Source organism: Nomia melanderi, chromosome 14 (genome assembly GCF_051020985.1).
Source record: "Nomia melanderi isolate GNS246 chromosome 14, iyNomMela1, whole genome shotgun sequence".
NCBI lineage: Eukaryota > Metazoa > Arthropoda > Insecta > Hymenoptera > Halictidae > Nomia > Nomia melanderi.
In genome coordinates this window covers 13,291,404-13,309,375 of record NC_135012.1, presented here as the reverse complement: position 1 = coordinate 13,309,375, position 17,972 = coordinate 13,291,404, and the positions used below count along the sequence as shown (strand labels likewise).

The following is a 17,972-nucleotide window of genomic DNA, read 5'->3' as shown; positions in this document are numbered from 1 at the left end:
AGCCGAAACTCATTTGCCGAGCGCAAAACCGGGGAGGAGAGTTTAGCCGGCTCGTTTTTCCATCGATCCAGAAGAGAGAACCACCTTCCGTATATCACGAAAGGATGCTACCGGCTAGCCGAGAAAGGTATCGGCCGGTGATTATCCTCGGGAAAAGGCATCATCGCGATCCAGGAAGGCCATTAGGGCTAGCTTTGCTCGGGGAATCGGCCTGTGGTTACCTTGTATCCGTGATCAGGTGACGATCCGCTGATCGATCGTGCCCGCTCGCTATTTACCAAGGTCGTGATCGCCGGATGAAGAGCGATCTTTACGGCAGCGTTGATTAATGGCTCGGATGGACGAGGGAAACCGAAAGTAGAGGACGACGGATGGATAGGGGAGGAGGGAAAAAAGAAGAGCAGGAGAAGGAACGAGGAACACACCGTGGGAGAGCATCATCGATTCTACGTAGCGCAGACACTCCGCCTTATACAGAGCGAACCCTGCCCTCCCTTACGGCCCATTAAATCCACACGCGCTGCCAAGAAATCGTAGAAAGATAGAGACAAAAACCGGCCAGGGAATAGGAAGAGACGCGAAAGTCGATCGTCTTTCTGCGGGAGCACGACTTTACCAGCCGCGTGGCATTCGACGGCCGAACGGACGTGTCGCAAGTCGCAATTCCGAGGATCGGCGATCGGTCGCCGCCTGTTTCGTGTTCGTTCAACTTTCATTCGCTCGCCTCGCGCGGATTCTACCGGGTTCCGGGCGAATAGGCTCCTCCGGGGTTCGATCGGGCAGGCCGCGCCGGATTTTTCTCGTTGACGGTGGAGAGGGTTCGCCGCGGCGCTATTCGGTAGCTGCTCGGACTCATTCGATATGTAAGATCGCCCCGGTACGTGGAAAAACGTCTGAAACCGCCCGACGGTCACGGGTTGCGCTTACAGATACGTGCCAGGAATCCGGGAACGGCCATTCGATCCTACGGAAAAATCCCCGGTGAATCGGACGACCGAAAATCTTTTCCGTGCGGCTGAGCTTTGTGGTGGTTCTCGGTACGCCTCGCTTGAATTATTCAATACTTCCGATGGGAGGCGAGAACGAAATTCTTCAGGCCACCCGAACGTTCGACATTTTAAATAGCATCGCGCCGCTGCGTCTCAAAGTCCTTCCGACAGGACAAACAACTGTTTCTTTCCTATTATCGTAAAAATACACGTTTCGCAAAGGAAATATGTATCTTCGGAGAGAGAATAGCGATAATCTATAACGCTCTACTGTTAAATTCATCGAAAGTGCTAGAAACAAAAATACGACCGTTGAAAATACAATCTCTACGGCCGTTGAAAATTCCTCGAGGGAAGGGTATCGCCAACGCGGATCAGACGATTCGATTACAGTCGGCGAGACAGCGAGATATCGCGCGATATCTCCGAACGATAATATCCGCGACGGTATCCGAGCGGAATCGCTGCCGATAAAGGAGCCTCCTTCAGCCCGCTCCGGCCGTGGAAGTGACGCGCTGTGAATCGCAAGCAACGTTCCCGCGAAAGAAGGAACTCGAGGGGAGGGGGGCGCAGGCTTCTTCCTTCCCTTCGCATCTCCATCGATCGTAAATTCACCAGCCATAAACGTGCATCTCGCCATTAGGTTTCGCGCCACCCGCGTCGCCCGAATCCCCGGCAACGCCGAGAGCAAGGGTTTCCACTGACATCAATTACTGTTCCTTGACACCTGCACACGCTCGCGTCTCGCACGACTTCCAAGAGATTTGCGGCAGACGAGGAGAATCTCGACGACGCGCACGACCAACTTCTCGAGATAAAGGGTGCGGCTGGTCGGCAGGAACCCGCCGGAAGAGCACCCCTTTGGCTCGGTCACGCGACGCTTTCGCGGTAGGTCTCGCGGCGATGCTGACAATAGTGTGGTAGCAGATGACGATACTGTAGCTTCGGTATTGCCTACGAGCAAATGAGCTTGGAAATGAAACGGCAACCCCCGTGCTCGGAAAGGCGAAGGGTTCAGTCTCGAGCAGTGACACTAACGCGATGGGCGAGTATGCGATATTATACGGAATATTACGAGGTTCCTGAAAGCGTTCGAGAAAAAATAAAGAAACGAACTCTGCGCTGGAAGAGCACCGGAGGAGCATTGAAATGCAAGCGAACCAGCTATCCAATAATAATACGATTTTACTGTAACGACCGCGCGTAATGGTCGAGATCAATCGAGTGTAAACGAGCGTGCTCGTATTATCCGACCCTCGAAGAATTATAAAACTGTTAGGTGAATTACGGGCCGACCGATGGTAATGAATTACGACGATGCGATTCGCGGCGCGCCCAAACGAACCTCGATATTTCACGGCGTAACGCGAACGAAAGGAAAGGAAAGTTCGAGCGTGCATCTTAAACAGCTTAACGGGTTACGGCATAAATCAGAATTAAAAGACAGTAAAACTGGCCGGGGCCACGTTATGTTCGGTCATCCAGCTTCTAAACTCGACCATGTGGCGAGTCGCCGTGGGATAATGTAATCGCGAGTCGCTGTATCGGCAACTCGATAAACCGGATTACACGCGAATCGATCGAAATCGAATCGCGCAATTAAATTCTCCAATATTCAGCCGACTCCCCGTCGTTCCGCTTCACCCCTATAGAAAACAGGCTCTCGGCCATTTTCGCCGAATAATTCCCCGAAACGAAATATAATACACAACGCGATCAACAACCCTCCCGCGATCGCAACCACCCTCGTCGAGAACGCGCCCCGGCCGGGGCGGAATCGAGCTACCATTAAGAAACACGAGTTCCTCGAAGAGGAAACCCCTGAAGGTAATTTAGCCGGCGCGGCGCTTGCTACGGGCGCACAATGGAACCGTTCCGAGGGTCTGTAGACGTCGTATCGAGAATTCGGACGCGAAACTACGGCTTCCAGGACTCGCAAACGGGGGTGGAAAGTACCTGAGAAGTTCCCGGTGAGAACCGAGGCGATCGTCCGAAGGAAAATACAAAGTGCCGATATCGGTTTCCGCGGAAATGCTCCTCCTGGACGCTGGTAGGCGGAAGATGCTGGCGGAAGGAGAGAGACGGAGCGCGCACGAGGAGGAAGAACGTTCCGAAGGGGTGAGGAATTCGAAGAGACAGGAAAAGGGATAGCCGGCGAACGTCGAACAATACGTCTCGCGAGAAGGCCAGGCCGTGGCCCATTGTTTCGGTCACGTAGCCCTTCCGCCCCTCGTCCGTGCGTCTTCCGCCCTTTAATAGACTTCTCCCGAGCATCCCTGCCGCCCGTATATCTGCCGCACGCTCGCCCGTCGCGCAACGTCCCGAACATTCGGAGCATTCCGCGGAACCTGTTACTTAGCCGAGATCCCAGCGGATACTGGCGTTCCCAATTTTTTTCCCCCTCCGACCAGCCCCCCATTCGTCCCACTCGTCGCACTCATCGCACCGGTGAGCACGTTAATTGCCGCGGCTAGGTATTTATAGGGCCACGAACCGCTAATTAGCTAATTGGATTAGTACGTTTCGATGATAAATGAAAGTCTCGAACTCCGGCAATTAACAACGGATAATGATAGTGCCGACCCGGAGAACTACTGGCGCGGCCGCGGGAAGCTACTATTAATCTTCGGCCCGATCGCGATCAATACCCGCGCACGCTCGCTCGCGAACGAGATAATTCCGTGGCTGGGGAATTTGTCAAAGAGCCACTCTGGCAGCGGTCGATTGGCAAGCCTGCGATCCTTCCCAACGTCTCTCGGCCGAGCCCGGGGAACGACTCTCGGCGCGAGCCTTGTAATTGGCTCCGCTTCGGTTCTGGGACTCGTGAGGTAGCGTCTTCTCGCTCACCCGAGTAACGGGCGGCAGTGGCTCTCAAAATCTTCCTTCCGCGCCTACGAGGACTCGAAATTTCAGAGTTAGGACACACCAACTGTAAAGTTCGCGACTTGCAAATACTCTCGGAATAAAAGCGAGAGTCGATTGAATCTAGAGACATTCGATCGAATTCGTCCACGGTTTCCACGAGAAAAGAAAAGAATGTAAAACTGTGTCTACCGAGGTTTTACCGTTTCCTCGCGAACGGTATACGCGGAATGTGACACCGGTCGCGTAACGCGCGAGCGTGTTCAATGGTAACGCTATCATCGCTCGTCGTAGAAATGAAAAAAGGAAGCTACAGCGCATCCAGCACGCGGCGCGGCGCGGCGCGGCGTGGCGAGGCGAGACTGTTAACGGAACCTTAGTTGGCCGGGGAGTATGGCTGGATGAAACGAGGAAGCGTGAACGATCCCAGGAATCTCGTTCCCGCGTCGCTTCTATTTTTCGTTCTCGCGGCGCGGCTTCCGTTTCGTCCCGGCCGGGATATCGAGGGCTGGCCGAGTGGCGTCGCGCAGCCGTGCCGAGGAACGCGCCGATAGCTCGATTCGACGGCCGACGGAACGAGCATCGACAGGAATGCCGAAAGCGAAAAAGAGGAACGACGACACACGGCCGGAATGCACTTTCGTCCCACGAACGGGGGGAATTTCAACGGGCCTGTCTAGCTCCCGGTCACTTTCCCGCCTCGCTGGGATGAATGGAATACCACGAGTTTTCAACAGCCGCGCAATTAACGCGAGAATCACCCGACGACTCGTTCGATTGCCCGATGGGGATTAAAATCACGCTGGATTAGACACGATGATCCCTCGCGCTTGTCGGGCTGTTGCGAATCTCGTTGGAATGGTGTTGGTACTACGGATAAGGTATCGAACGGTTTCCCGGCGTGCTCCGATACTCTTTTTGCAGGATTATGCGTCAAACGCGTGTATCGACAAGCCGATCATCGTCGGTTGCTACCTAATTACTATTTTCTAGCTCGAATACGCGGAAGGTGTTATTAAGGGTGGGAACGATACTAGGATAAAATGATATTACTCATCTGTTTATCATTGGACACCGATTCTCTATGAAACAGTGGACGTCGAGGATAACTGGCAAAAGGAAAAGTTCGATTAGCTTCTCCTAATTGACTACCCGTCTCGAGAAAACACCCTAGACTAGGTAATAATGAAGTAATATTTTCTACCGCCTATTCGAGCTGGAAACTCCAATCTCCGTGAGTAAACAGTGCATCAATTCATAATTGGACCCGTTCAGGGCGACCAGGATAGGCGCTGTCAGCCGTGAGCGAGATTCCGATTGGTGGGTCGCTCCGCGTTCTCCATCAAACTTCGAAAATTACACCCTCCCGGGAGAGCTTACTATATTACGGGGTCCCGGATAGCACGCGCAGCCTTCTACCTGACCCTCCTAACGGCGGAGAATCGCTGTCCCCGGCGTGTCTTAGACGACCGAAAAACGGGACGGGCGGGACCCGACAATAGACGCACCTGTTAACCGAGCCCCGGGCAGATGCTGGCAGGTTACACTCGAAAATCCGATTCTCCAGCCAGTAGAACCGGCCTATTCTGTTACAGGCGTGACGGGGCACGCTGATACTTCCTTATTGAACATTAGACACGTGCGACGACGTTCCTGCCCGGCGCTTCTTTTCGAACGGTTCCCCATCGATGATCAGAACTGCTTCTCGCGGAGAGATACGCTTCCTGGGTACCCGATCCGACGCTTAAACTGTACGCACCAGGAAGAAAGAACGACGGAAAGGAATTCATCTTCCGAGATGTTCTGCTACCTGAGAGACTCTGTTTAAACTTTACCGTTAGAATACTTTCTTCCCCAGATGTTGAATTTCCAAAGGACAGACAACAATTTTCCTACGATCCTTTAACGTGCCAAGGTGCCAGGTATATTCAGACGCAGGATCGACGGGACGCTAATTCAAATTCTCCCGCAACATCGCTCTTCCCCCGAGATAATTCGTTTCGCCGGGTCCCGAGACACGTAGATGCAAACGACGAGCCACCCCGTGAAAGACACGGAAACAATAGGAAGCCGCGAAGAATTGTTCAAGGGGCCAGGTCGAGAAGCAAAGGCGAAGGGAAGAACAAGAAGAAACTCTGTCCGAGAAGAAAGAAAGAGAGAAAGAAGAGGCTGACAGAAGGAGGTAGGTGCTGCCAGAACCGAGGAGAGGGCACCGAGCGGCGTCCGAAACATCCGCCGGCTGTTTTTTTCGTTCCACCCTTGGCCGGCCTCCGCCATTTGTCTCAAGGATCCCCTTTGCTTTCTTTTCTCCCCACCGGGTCCCCCGGCCTTCCTGCCACAGGACCTGACGCGAGTCCCATTCAAGCGTCCAGGGAGGAAAAGGAGGCACGACGAGGTTCGGAGAGTCGAAACTCGCCCCGGCCGATCGCGATTAACGAGAGCCCATTATATTGCCCGTCTGAATCGTCGGATGCGCGGAATACGTCGGCGCGCTTCCTGTCCGATCCCCAGTGATCGGCTTATTACGCTCGCGAACGGAAATTCGCGATTCCCGTTAGCTACCCGCGAGCGGATTCTACGCAACTCGTCGTTCAATTTCAGATCCAGCCTCTCCGGGTGTATTAGAAGGAAGAATCACGGAGGAGGAGGAGGAGGAGGAGGAGGTATCGGGTTGCTCCGGCAGCCTTTAAAGGCCTGCCGCTGGCCGGAGGAGAAGATAAGGTCGACGGGGATAAAGATTGATGGCGGCGGACCATTACTGGATAAGAGAGACGACCGGGTAAAAGCTCGTGAATTACGTCAACCGGTCCCCGGGTTTTATGGCGGAAGCGTCTGTGTATATATGTATATTATGTAGGTATGCACGCGTGCATACATACCTACGCGAAAACGTAATTGCAAGGCCGCGAAATTTCGCCGCGCTGCCCAAAGCTCTCCATTCCCAGATCGTTAATACCGTGCGCGCTAGGCCTAACCCTGTCATTACGGTTCTTCGGGCAGCGAGCTTTGATTACACGTTTCGTGCGCGAAACGCCGACGAGAAATTCGGTGGAAAAGAACGGGGGCGGAGGGAACGACGCGGGTCAAGCGTTATCACCGATAATTGAACGCGTGTGCAGCCCCGATGTGTACGGTGGTCTCGCGAACGACCACCTTTTTTCTCGGCAAATTTTCGGGCATCACGGTAGACGACGCTATGTTTCTTCCTGCCGGTTTATACGCGTTGTACGCACGCGAAAGCCGACGGAACGGCCACTCGAGGGGCGAGCTTGAAAAATTTTCCCACCGGAATTCCGCTGTCCCGTTTTACGAGGATCGTAAACGGGTCGTCGATTCGATCGCGCGTCGTGAAACTTGACAATGAACCGATGCGACCGGTGGTTGCTCCGATCGGGCTGGGAATCGACGATTCGGAGGAAGATACCATTTTCTGGAGCATAGAACTGACCCTTGAAAATATTGGATAAAAGTGTTTTTCACAGTTTCAGCGATTCTCCATCGAGAAGCGTAAAGCGATACCCTAGACTAGTCTATTGGTATTCTAGTCAGCCGAGGGCTGGGAATTTAAGCGGACACCGTGCAATCCGAAAACTTGCGGCACTTGTCCCAGACCTGACTTTCCCCTAACGATATTCAGCCCACGACCGAAGGAGGAGCATTAGAGGTTTTCAACGAGAATCAATATCGTTCGACGTAAAAGTTGTCTCGCGAAGAGCCCAAGTCACGTCCGCAGCGATACCGGCAGGGGCAAGTTCGACAGCAATCCACGTACGTGTATACCTTCACCTGTTTGCACAGGTGCATTTCGCGGGTGCACGCGCTCCGTGCATCCCGTGACTGACGGAGCCATTAAACGAAGGTCCGAGCAAACACCGCGTCAACGTCGAAAGCGCGATTGTAACAAGCGTCCGACACGTTTGCCCGCGTCGAAGGAAACGATCGGCGGGTTTTTATTGCGTTATCGTTATTCCCGATACACGCGGGGACTCGGTGAAGTAGGCTCGACGTAAAACAGGCCTGGTTAATTTTCCCGTCGAGCGCATGCGATGCCAGCGGCTAGCTCCGTTTCTCGCTCGCTCCTTCGCGATTTCTTGCCTGCATCGGTTTCCACGCGAAACCGTTCCCGTTAAGCTTCGCTCGTCAATCTCCCTTAATGGCATCGGCTCCATTAATCTGTTCACGAGCGAGCCGTGCAACCTAAGTACGTGCGAACCGAGAGTTACGTTTGCGAGACAATCGACGCGCCGCGTCGGGACACCTAATCACTTTCGTCGATTAATTAACGGTGCCGCAGCTGGGGGCCGAGGCTCCGGGGACCGTTAGACCGTGGCCCGATCGTGCGAATCGACGAACGCTGTTACGTTTCGAAACTGGGTAATTCGATGCCGATCGCCATTCGCCTTTTCTAATCCCCAATTTCATGCCAGTTTGCCTTTTAATTAATGGAATCCACCGACACGGTTATCGGGGCCCATCGAGGCCCGCGGCCGTTTCGACCGGTACACGTTTTTTCTCCTCGGTCCGAATGGAATTACCGTCGGTGAGAGGCTGCCGAGGGAAATACGCGCGATGTTATCGGAGATTGATAGCCACCGTCGTGCATAAATGTTCCCTATATAGACGACCGCAAACGAGGATCAATTGTTTTCTCAAGTGCTCCCCGCGCGTGACTCCCCTAATCTCTACCCTCGTTCACCCTCGTGGAGATCCGCTGCTACCCTCTCGAACAAAACGTCCCAATTACGAGTGGTTCCCGGAGAGCGAGGCGCAGGGAGGCCGAGAGGAAAAAAGAACACTTCGAAAACAAGTTCACAGGGTGGATGGAGCAGGCTGGTCGAACGTCCCGATTTTTCCTAATTTCTCTTCACCACCGATTCGATGTGACTTTCGAATGTTGTATCCAGAACTGACACGAATGTAGACACAGTTTCTTCCACGTGTCGTCCAAATAGATCGGCACGGGCTTGAATAGACGGACAAGTAAATAAACATTTGGCTATTTCGACTCGCAGCCAGCCAGATCAGCCGAGAAAACGCAAATACGCACTCGCGTAACGATAGAATCATAAATCGACGGGGTACGTAGGAGCGTAGGAGCAGCGGCGATTAGCGAGCGTTGAGTCGGTGGATTAATAATCTCGGATATATTTAGCCTTTGCGGGCAATACATTACATTTTACGAGGTCCGCGAAAGTGGCCACGATTCGTCCCGCAACGATGTTATTTCGCCAGGGCTGGGCGTGTTAACTGCGGTTAACCGAGTCGCGTTTACTCCTTTTTAGGCGTTTTACGACGGCTCTAGCGGAATAATGAAAAGGATGCCGGCCGACTGATTATGCGCAAAAGTAATCGCATAGCGGTAAGTGAAAAGGAAGACGCCGATTGGCAACTACCGACGCGACTTGAATTTATAATTCCCGCATCCGAGCGAGGGGGGAGCCGCCGCGCCGGGCCGCGCCGGGCCGCGCTGCACCGAGAGATACTGACTGTCGGGCATACCCGCGGACAAGAAAGGTAATTTACTCGTTTCGAGACCGCCATACACCGCGTCGATCTCTGTACTAATCTGTACAAGGTGTTTCACTTGCAGGCCTCTCCTTAATTGAAGGGAATACACATACGGGGAGAAATAAGTATCCACTCGGAGTAATATCCTCGGCGCATCGGTAATATTCAAATTGCACGAGGAATACACTGACGCGAGAATGTTCATCGAAGAAACGATCACTGTCAACTGGTGATTCCCTCGTCAGGGAGGACGGGAAACCTGTGCGACGAGATATTTTGCTAATTCGATGTGGATTATCTGGAATTTGAATAGATTCCAAGGTAAGTCCAACTCGTTCCACGATATTTCCCTTTCGCTTTCACTCGAATATTCAATCTTCCAAATAAACTCGCACGATCTCGAATACCTCTATAAAGATGTCCCGCGGATCTGGGACAGCCTGGGCGGCCACTTAACGAATCGCGAGTATCCGCGGTATGCAGATAACGCGCGTTCGCGTAGGAGGGAACCGATAAAGCCGGAGACCTGCGTTTTACGGCCAGCGGCCGAGCACGTGTCGACGACACCAGTTTATCGATAAATCGTTAACAATCCGGCGAGACAGCGTCCCCGAGGATTTACGGAGGACCCGGTATACGCCGCGGAGGGAGTCGATTTAAATGCGTGCGCGCGGGGCGAATGGAGACGCGTGCTGCGTCCGATGGACGTTCAGGAACAATCCATTTAACCCTTATTAGGTCAGTGTCAATGGCCAAGATTGAAACGCCGGTGAAACGAGTTTCGCGAGCAACCGGCCGGCCGGCCGACTACTAGAAATGCGCATTATTTAACGCAAACGCGGGCTCGCAATTGCATAACCCGAGAGCCGGCGCGCTCCGCGGAGTAATCAGGCGGAATGGAAATCGACGCGCCGTCCCGTGTACCGATAAATTATCCCGGGAATGGTGTCGTGTAGTAGCAAGTTTGTTGTTCGAGCCGCGAAAGGGAAATTTCGAAAATATCGGGCTCGCGTGTCGTACACGATCTGGAAATTCGATCGGGGGATGCGCGCCGCTCCTCGGGATTCAATGAGTCCTTTAAGCGGGATGACGAATGGGAACATCGTGTAAACGCTTTGCACGATGCGTTGCTGCCTGGATAAGGCAACCTCGGGGGGAACTGGATTCGAAATCGAACCACTCAGTCGTTCGATTAATAAATTTTCTGTTTAATCGTCTGGCGAGTTCACCCGCCTACGCGTTCGAAATGGCAGATGTTATTGGGTAAACAGGATCGCGTCGATTATTCGGGAAAACGAAAACTCGAAGAGATCGGATATCCACTGTTGGAAACAGGAAAACATTGTTGCGCTCGAATACTGATTCCTATCGATTTCTACATTATCAACGCGAAAGATGGGTCGACTCGTGAGAAAAATCGTAGACAAGCGTCGACGCGTATCACGACGCACCGAGACGAATTCCCTGCTGAAAAATGCATCGCTGCGAAGGTTCGAATCCATTCGAGAGCATCTCTCCTCCTCGAATATTCCCGAATGAGAAGGCAGCCCGACCGAACGAGCATATCCGATGCACTCCGAACGTAGCGTCCCAGCCTCCGCTTCAGCCCTCCCATTCGCGGCCGGCTCTTTGACCTCAGCACCATTCTGCATAACGGTGCATCGGCCTGGACGTTTGCCTATTATGTCACTATATTCGCGAAAGGATGCTGTGTACCGTAACCATAGCCTGGATAGAACCACCGTGGACTTTCCGAATCCGCGCACGATCGCCGGGATTGCGGTACAAGACGCGCGGACCGAGCAAAAGAAAGGAAAGCAGCAAAGAGCAGGGAAAAAAGAGAGAAAAAGGAAGCAACGGGAACCGTGCTGCACTTGATAAAGCCTGGTGCGGACCCCGTATGTAGCGTGCCCGCAGGGGACTCGCGGAGAAACATATTTATGGGTCGATAAATGTATTTATACTGGATTCTTGCCACTCGAGCCCTCCTTTCACGCCAATCACTCGGCCAATTTCCGTTCGTCCGCAATCGAGAGCTCGCGATTCCGCAAATATTTGCCTGTCGAATAAATTTTATCGCTTCCTCGACAAATATTGTTCGATGATAATCTACCGAGATTAACGAGGTATCTGTGGCCGGCGGGCACCGGGGCTCGTTGCGTGTCCCGCGCTATCAAGCACGGACGAACCAGGCGCTTCTTGCACACGTTTCATCAAACTTAATGTTTGCTTCGAACTGAGCATCAACTGTACCCGAGTATCGGCGATCGCCGGCAGTCTCCGCTGTCCTCTCGAAAAGAGAACAGAAAAAGAAACGGTAACCCGAGTTACGTGTGTATTAAGGGTAGCAAAGTCACCGGCGCGGCAAATACGCGAGTAGAAAACTCTTACCGGGGTAGTGATACGCAGAAGGACGGAATAGCTGTTTTCCGTTGATTAGCGGTCACAGAAAATGCTCGAGCGTAACGGTAGCTTAGATCGGAAAGAAAGCAAAAACCGAATAGCCGGCCGGCTCGCGCGCCGATCGCGGGTTTCTTGCGTGGTGCCCCGGCTCTCGAGGAGTTAGATTAATTATTTTGTTTGCAACATTATCCCGGACCCATTGATCATAAAGACGCGCGGTGGAACGATTCCTTTTACCCAGAGTGGACTGCGCGGCTCGGTCGTTCGTTCGTCTCTTTCTTAATTGTCCCGAGCCAACTGGAATCCAGCAGCGGTGGCCTGTTATTTGCGATTCGCTTCATGCCGGGACGAGGTTTTTCTCTATTTGCATCGTCATGCTGTCCCAATGCTCGCGCGAGCGCGCGGCCGGTGGTTTATTTCGCCGCGAACTAATTGGCACTAATTACGGCTCGACACGATTCCACGGGAAACGCGCCGGGAACATCTGGAAGAAAACTTGCGGCGGGGATCTGCGATTCGTTCGGCGAACGTTTATGCTCCCAGCTGTCGCTTCGATCCGCTTCCGCTCCGAGACGCGCGGCTCCGAGTTATTTCCCGGATTCGTTCCACCGTCAACCGCGCGGCCCCCGGTGGACAAATATCAACGAAGAATCCACGGCGCGCGGTTGCGAAGGCTTCGACGGATTTATTCATAGTCCTCGATGGCACTCGAGGGGCCGGCTTCGCAGAGGATAGGGGACATCCTCAGGAATTTTTCATGGAACCATCTACGCGTAGGCAGCCGGACGTCGACGACGGATAACATTTTTTTCGGGATAATCGCGGTGGCCAGCAAAAATCCGCTCAGACTTCGCCGCTGTCGACCGTATAATGTATGCTCATTATCGCTTCATCGTAGGATAAATTGAAACATCTTTTTTGCGCCTCGGTTTACGTCGGAGTGTGTTCTGCGGTTGCAGGGTAACCAGTTCTTGATTATAGACCCGTAACTGCGGAAAAAACCATTTCTTCGGGTGCGTTCTCTCTCATCGCGGCGTATCCGTCGGGCCGAAGCAGACCACGCTACTCGCGTCGTTCCGCGCGGAGAATATTAGCGTACGTTCGGGGAGAAGGCCTTTGCCGTCGGATCACCGGTGGTCCGATTAAGAGGAAAAAGAAAGCGCGAGGAATCGAGTAGCCGAGGACTCTTCGAACTGTCGAAGACGCGTCTGTCGGGACAGCTCGAAGCGTGCACCAGGAGAAGAGGAAACATTGCTGGTGTAAAGGGAACAACGCTCGCAATTGCATCACACGAACAAGACCGGACGCGTTTCTTCATGCTAATCGAGCCGGAGAATAGGTTCGCGTTCAACGAGAACCTCTCTCTCCCTCTCTCCCTCTCTCTCTCTCTCTCTCCGTCCCTCGCGGGGAGAAAGAATTGGCAAACGGGACACGAGAGGTTCCGAGAATCAAAGGGTAGGATCGGTGTGTGCCTCGTCTCTAAAGGCCGTTTATAGTCGGTCGAGTGGGGCTCTTTCGACTGCTCCGAACCAGGAAGCGTCGCGACGGAAGAAACAGAAGAATTAGAACCCGCGTCAGAAATCGCTAAAACGTGCTCGCGTAGCTCACGCGCCGATCATCTTCAGCTATCCCTTTCCTATGCGATTCCCCGACGCCTTCGGTGTTGCAGCGTCTCTCATCGATGCACGCACGCATCGGCGCTGGCTATTTATGCCTGTGTCTACTTATGTGCGAAGCAGTCGGCACGTACGTGCCGAGCACGTAATATATCGCGTGTCCCAATCGAACTGCCACCCCACGCTCCCTTCACGGTCCTCTTCTGCTAGGGTCTCTGAACAAATAGACCTGCCGCCTGGAAATGGTCGTAGCCAGCCGTGAGCAAACACGTACCTATGTGTACGCGACGCGAGGCGACGCGAGGCGACGCGAGGCGACGCGAGGCGACGCGAAGACGTCTCTGAGACGGTGTTATTTTTAAGCAGGTCCTTCCACCGAGTCCCCCCGACGGCCGCGGCGGACAAATAAATCTCGGAGGCCGAATAAAAGCCGCGGGGCGGCTCGTCAGCGCGTATTAGCGTATCGACGCCAATTCCTGCCCACCAGTTTTACTAGTTTTACAGTTACCCAGAGACATCCTGGGAGGCCGCGGACGCGAGGCCCGAGGTCGAGCATGTTCCGCTGGACTCAAAGATTAGGTGGCCTAGATTACACGCGCGATCCTAACGTTACGATAATTACGGACGACGTTGGTGGCAATGCGAGCATCTCGCTGCTAGATCGTTCGCGATGGTCATCCTTGTTTACAGTTCCAATGATTGTACCCTTGATACTCTTCCGCGGCTAACTCGCGTTGAAAGTCGATTGGCTCGATAAACTGGAATGACGAGTACACTCCGCAGTTCTATATACTCTTGTCATCCGCTGGTTTTCTCTTTTCGTATGCGTTCATTCCAGCACTTAGTTCGCTGTCGCCTAATTGGAAATCAGTTTCCAATCCAATTCGTTCCGAACGATCGAATGTTACAACGGATTCAACATTCCATACCCTGCACGCTCTTGTTTTCCCCGAACGAAATCCCGAGGAAACTTGTTCCCAACTCGATATCCTCGAATTCAATTGAGCTAACGGACCAGCGGTAACGGACGATCAATGAAGAAAATCCTCGAGCGAAATCAAACTAGAGACAGAGGGTGGCACGGGGAGGAAACGAGCGAGAGACCGACTAGACTCTATCGACGGTGTAATAATCCGCGACAGGAATGGTTATGCTCTTGACACGCGGGCGGCGTGTATGCAAAAGTAAACACGTCGAGCCTGTTTAACACGAGTACACACACGCGGGTTCGTTCGATCGTGGGCTGTGCGCTCCGCGCCGCGCGGCTGTGTGCGTCTGCCTGCCACCTTTTCTTTCTATGGGTTTTTCTCGTTTTTTTCCTTGCCCCTTTCTCCCTCTCTCTCTCTCGCTCTCTCTCTCTCTTTCTTGCTCTCTTTTGCTCTCTCTTTCTGGCTTTCGCCTCCCCTCTGACAGAGTCCTGCCAGTCTCTCCGGCACCCCCCGTGGTCGGTGACTAACACACAAAGCAGACGGTGCCCTTACCGTAAATCGCCTGACGAACACACAGAAGAAGAATGAGCAGGGCACGAGAGCGTGCTGTTCCGAGGACGTACGTGTACGTGCCGCGTACGCGTGTGTGCAACTGCGTGGGCGACCCTACCGAACACGGACCCGTGTATCGAGTGCCGTCGGACCGACGGAAAAGTGCACAGTGCACTTGCAACACGCGTCTCCGCGAGGTAGGCGTCGAATTACGATACACTTTACGGAAATTGATCTCCCTGTCAGCGCGTGCATGGATCGCCAGCCCCGGGATCCCAGCGCGCTCGTCGATCGGAAATCGCGAATTATCATCGAGAACACGGATCGCGCCTTTCGTCGAGCGATACACGAGGTGTCCGTAATCTGATCGATCCACTTATAATCCGGTGCAACGAGGTAGATGCGCGTACAGCTATGAAGTTGTAAACTAGTTTCATTCGAACCCCTTTAAACGGGCCGAAGGAGGACTCGACGGGCAACGAAAATGATATTCAATCATCCGTCGTTAACCCCTTGTCGTGTAATATCGTATCGGAAAACGGAAGTTGACCAAACTACTTGCAACTCGATCCTTCTCAGCTCAAATTGAATATTATCTTTCTGTTCGTCGGATCGAACATCGTTACTTTATTACATCGATTGAAATTTCGATTGGCTTCTTAGAGAAGCCGATCTGCGCGTTGTATTTTCAATAATTCCAGTTACTCGACAGTTCTGCTCTGTAAAGCGTGGAATCCTTTTTCGTTCCCGATGAATTATTAATGACAGAGTAATTCTAACAAGCTCAATTATGGAACGAATCATAGAGCGGAAGGTTAATCTTCTCAATGAAACGCGCGGTCGAGCATCTACCTGCCTAGTTTGCTCGTTGAAACGCGAAACATGCGAGCGTACGGGGCTTTCGTACATAGCCAATGAAGTTCTTTAAATTACTGCCCGACCACAGATGAAGCGGCATCGTAACGCGAGCCGATCGGAGGAGTTATCCTTTCGGGCCGGTCGATTCGCAACCATCGATGTACTCTGCGAATCTCCGGCGTCCCCCCAGCGACGATAATCCAGGCATAAAGGTGATTTATGGCACGCATAATTCCAGGGCCTTATGGCAAATAGCGGAGTCGTATACGGGGCGGATAGGTCGTACGGTTAATGCAGATCACTGCAGGACTTTCATGCTCTCGTCTGGTTCCGTCAAGTCAATAATTTATTGCGATGGGCTTTGGCTCGAACGAGAGTCAATATTGACCGCGGAGCCCCGGCACAGAGAATACACTGCCGAATGCAACAAATTCAATCGTGCCCGGCAAACGTTCGCGATCGCTTTCTCTGCTTTCCCCCCCACGAGGATGATCAAATTAAGAAAAAATCGACGCACGGCCGGGGGGATGGGAGTAAATGAAAAACGGGAGTGTGTATCGTGAAACGGGCCAACGGAAACGGTCGATATCGCGACCGAATGGACCGCGAATCGAGCATTTACCGGCGTATGAAATTTCGCTGAAGCTCGCAGCGAGTCCCGGAGATTTGTTATGTAGCCGGCCCGTTATGGATTTTCGATACTCGGACCGCTCGCCAGGATAAAACTCCCTCGACTCTCGCCGCGACGAATGCACCGAGTATCAAGCTGAGCGTTCGTCGGTGTGTCATCGGAGGATTAAACCGGGTCTAGGCGCAGTTAACGTGTCCGCTGCCACGGAAATCTCGAGCGTTCGTCACTTCGTGGCACGGGGAACCGATTATTAATGATTCGCTATCGCGATGCTCGAGTCGCGTTACTCTCCAGGTATCGATGCCGTTAAGCATTCGTACTTCGAAATCGCTTGTTACATGCATCGCGATCGTATTCGAGCAATTCGAAAGTACCGGTTATCGATGACCACGGTACTCGGCGCGTCGAGGCTCGTGGTGTAAACAGCACGCAGAGAACCGTCGAGAAGAACGAGTTCGATATCTTATCTCGAAGCAGACACACCGGAGGAAGAGAATTTGGAGGATGTACAGGAAACGACTGGCTCGGAGTCGTAATGCGGCTCGGGGATAACTGTTTATAAATTCCAGGGAATATTCTGGGCCGTTCCGGTGCGTTTCGGCCGAGGAATTCGAGGGAAACCGGGAGGGAAAGGCCGAGGGAAACGCCGAACACCGATGGAAATCGAACATCGGGAATAGTTGCCGAAGAAGGGTTTCCCCGTCGATTCGATTCGATTCGACTCGACTCGACTCGGAGCGGAGCGGCTCGCGGGACGCAGGTTAATCTCGATTCTTACCTCGTGATAGTACGCATGTCGCGCTCTGTATTGTTTTGGAAGAGAGATGGAGGTCAAGCACACAGCCTCTTCACATCAGGGATGAACTGGAAGTGTTCCCCGGTTCGAGCACCATTTGATACCCGATGCAAACGAAACGAGCGCGCGTCAACGACTGACTCGGGCCAGCACGAGCACGAGTTAAGAGTAGCCACCGAGGAGCGTCGGTAACCACCGAAGACGCCCGAAGCCTGGCTGTTCGAAAAGCCGATTCTTGTCAACTCTCGCGACCCCAGCGAGCTTCCAACCCTTACCCCCCGTTTTATCCCTAATTAAGATCGGCAAATACGAGCCCCGCGAGAGATGTTTGCTGTAACAACACTGAAAAAGATTTTCGAGTGGCTTGTAGGCCGCGCGTCTCAGAAACGACACTTCCCCCCCATCGGCCGCGCGCGCGCTTTTCATTGATTATTCCGCGCGGTGGGACCTTCGGGACCGGCGAGGGCGGAAACGGGTAACGTTATTATCTCGGCGGAGGTATCGCGATAATGAAAGGATAATAAGTGGAAAATAGAATTTCTCCGGGGCCGATTGGGCGTACCATTGCCCGTGAAACGAGTATCGCGTGCGGTTCATTTGAAAACGACGCACAGAGAAAATGGGACTGGGGAATACCGGCGAAATTGATAATTCGTAGAGGCTGCAGCGTGAATTTCTCGGATGCTGATTTCGTTCGTTGGTGGTCTTCACTTCGAGCCGATAATCTCGCGATGCAACGTAATCGTAGCAGCGGCAATTAAGATTAGAATGAAATTTCCCGTAGAATGCTATATTTAATCGATCGGAACTCGCATAAGAGTGTACGGT

The 17,972-nt window shown here is 53.0% G+C and overlaps 1 protein-coding gene across 1 annotated transcript in view; it reads right to left on the bottom strand.

The window, feature by feature from the left end:
- Nucleotides 1-17,273, bottom strand: part of LOC116428991 (uncharacterized) — a 28,741-nt gene extending 11,468 nt beyond the window's left edge. Inside the window, exon 1 of the mRNA XM_031981317.2 lies at nt 17,127-17,273. Within this exon, the coding sequence (XP_031837177.2) occupies nt 17,127-17,143 (17 nt within the window). The 5' untranslated portion in view covers nt 17,144-17,273. The remainder of the gene's footprint in view (nt 1-17,126) is intronic.
- Between the last annotated feature and the right edge of the window lie 699 nt (nt 17,274-17,972).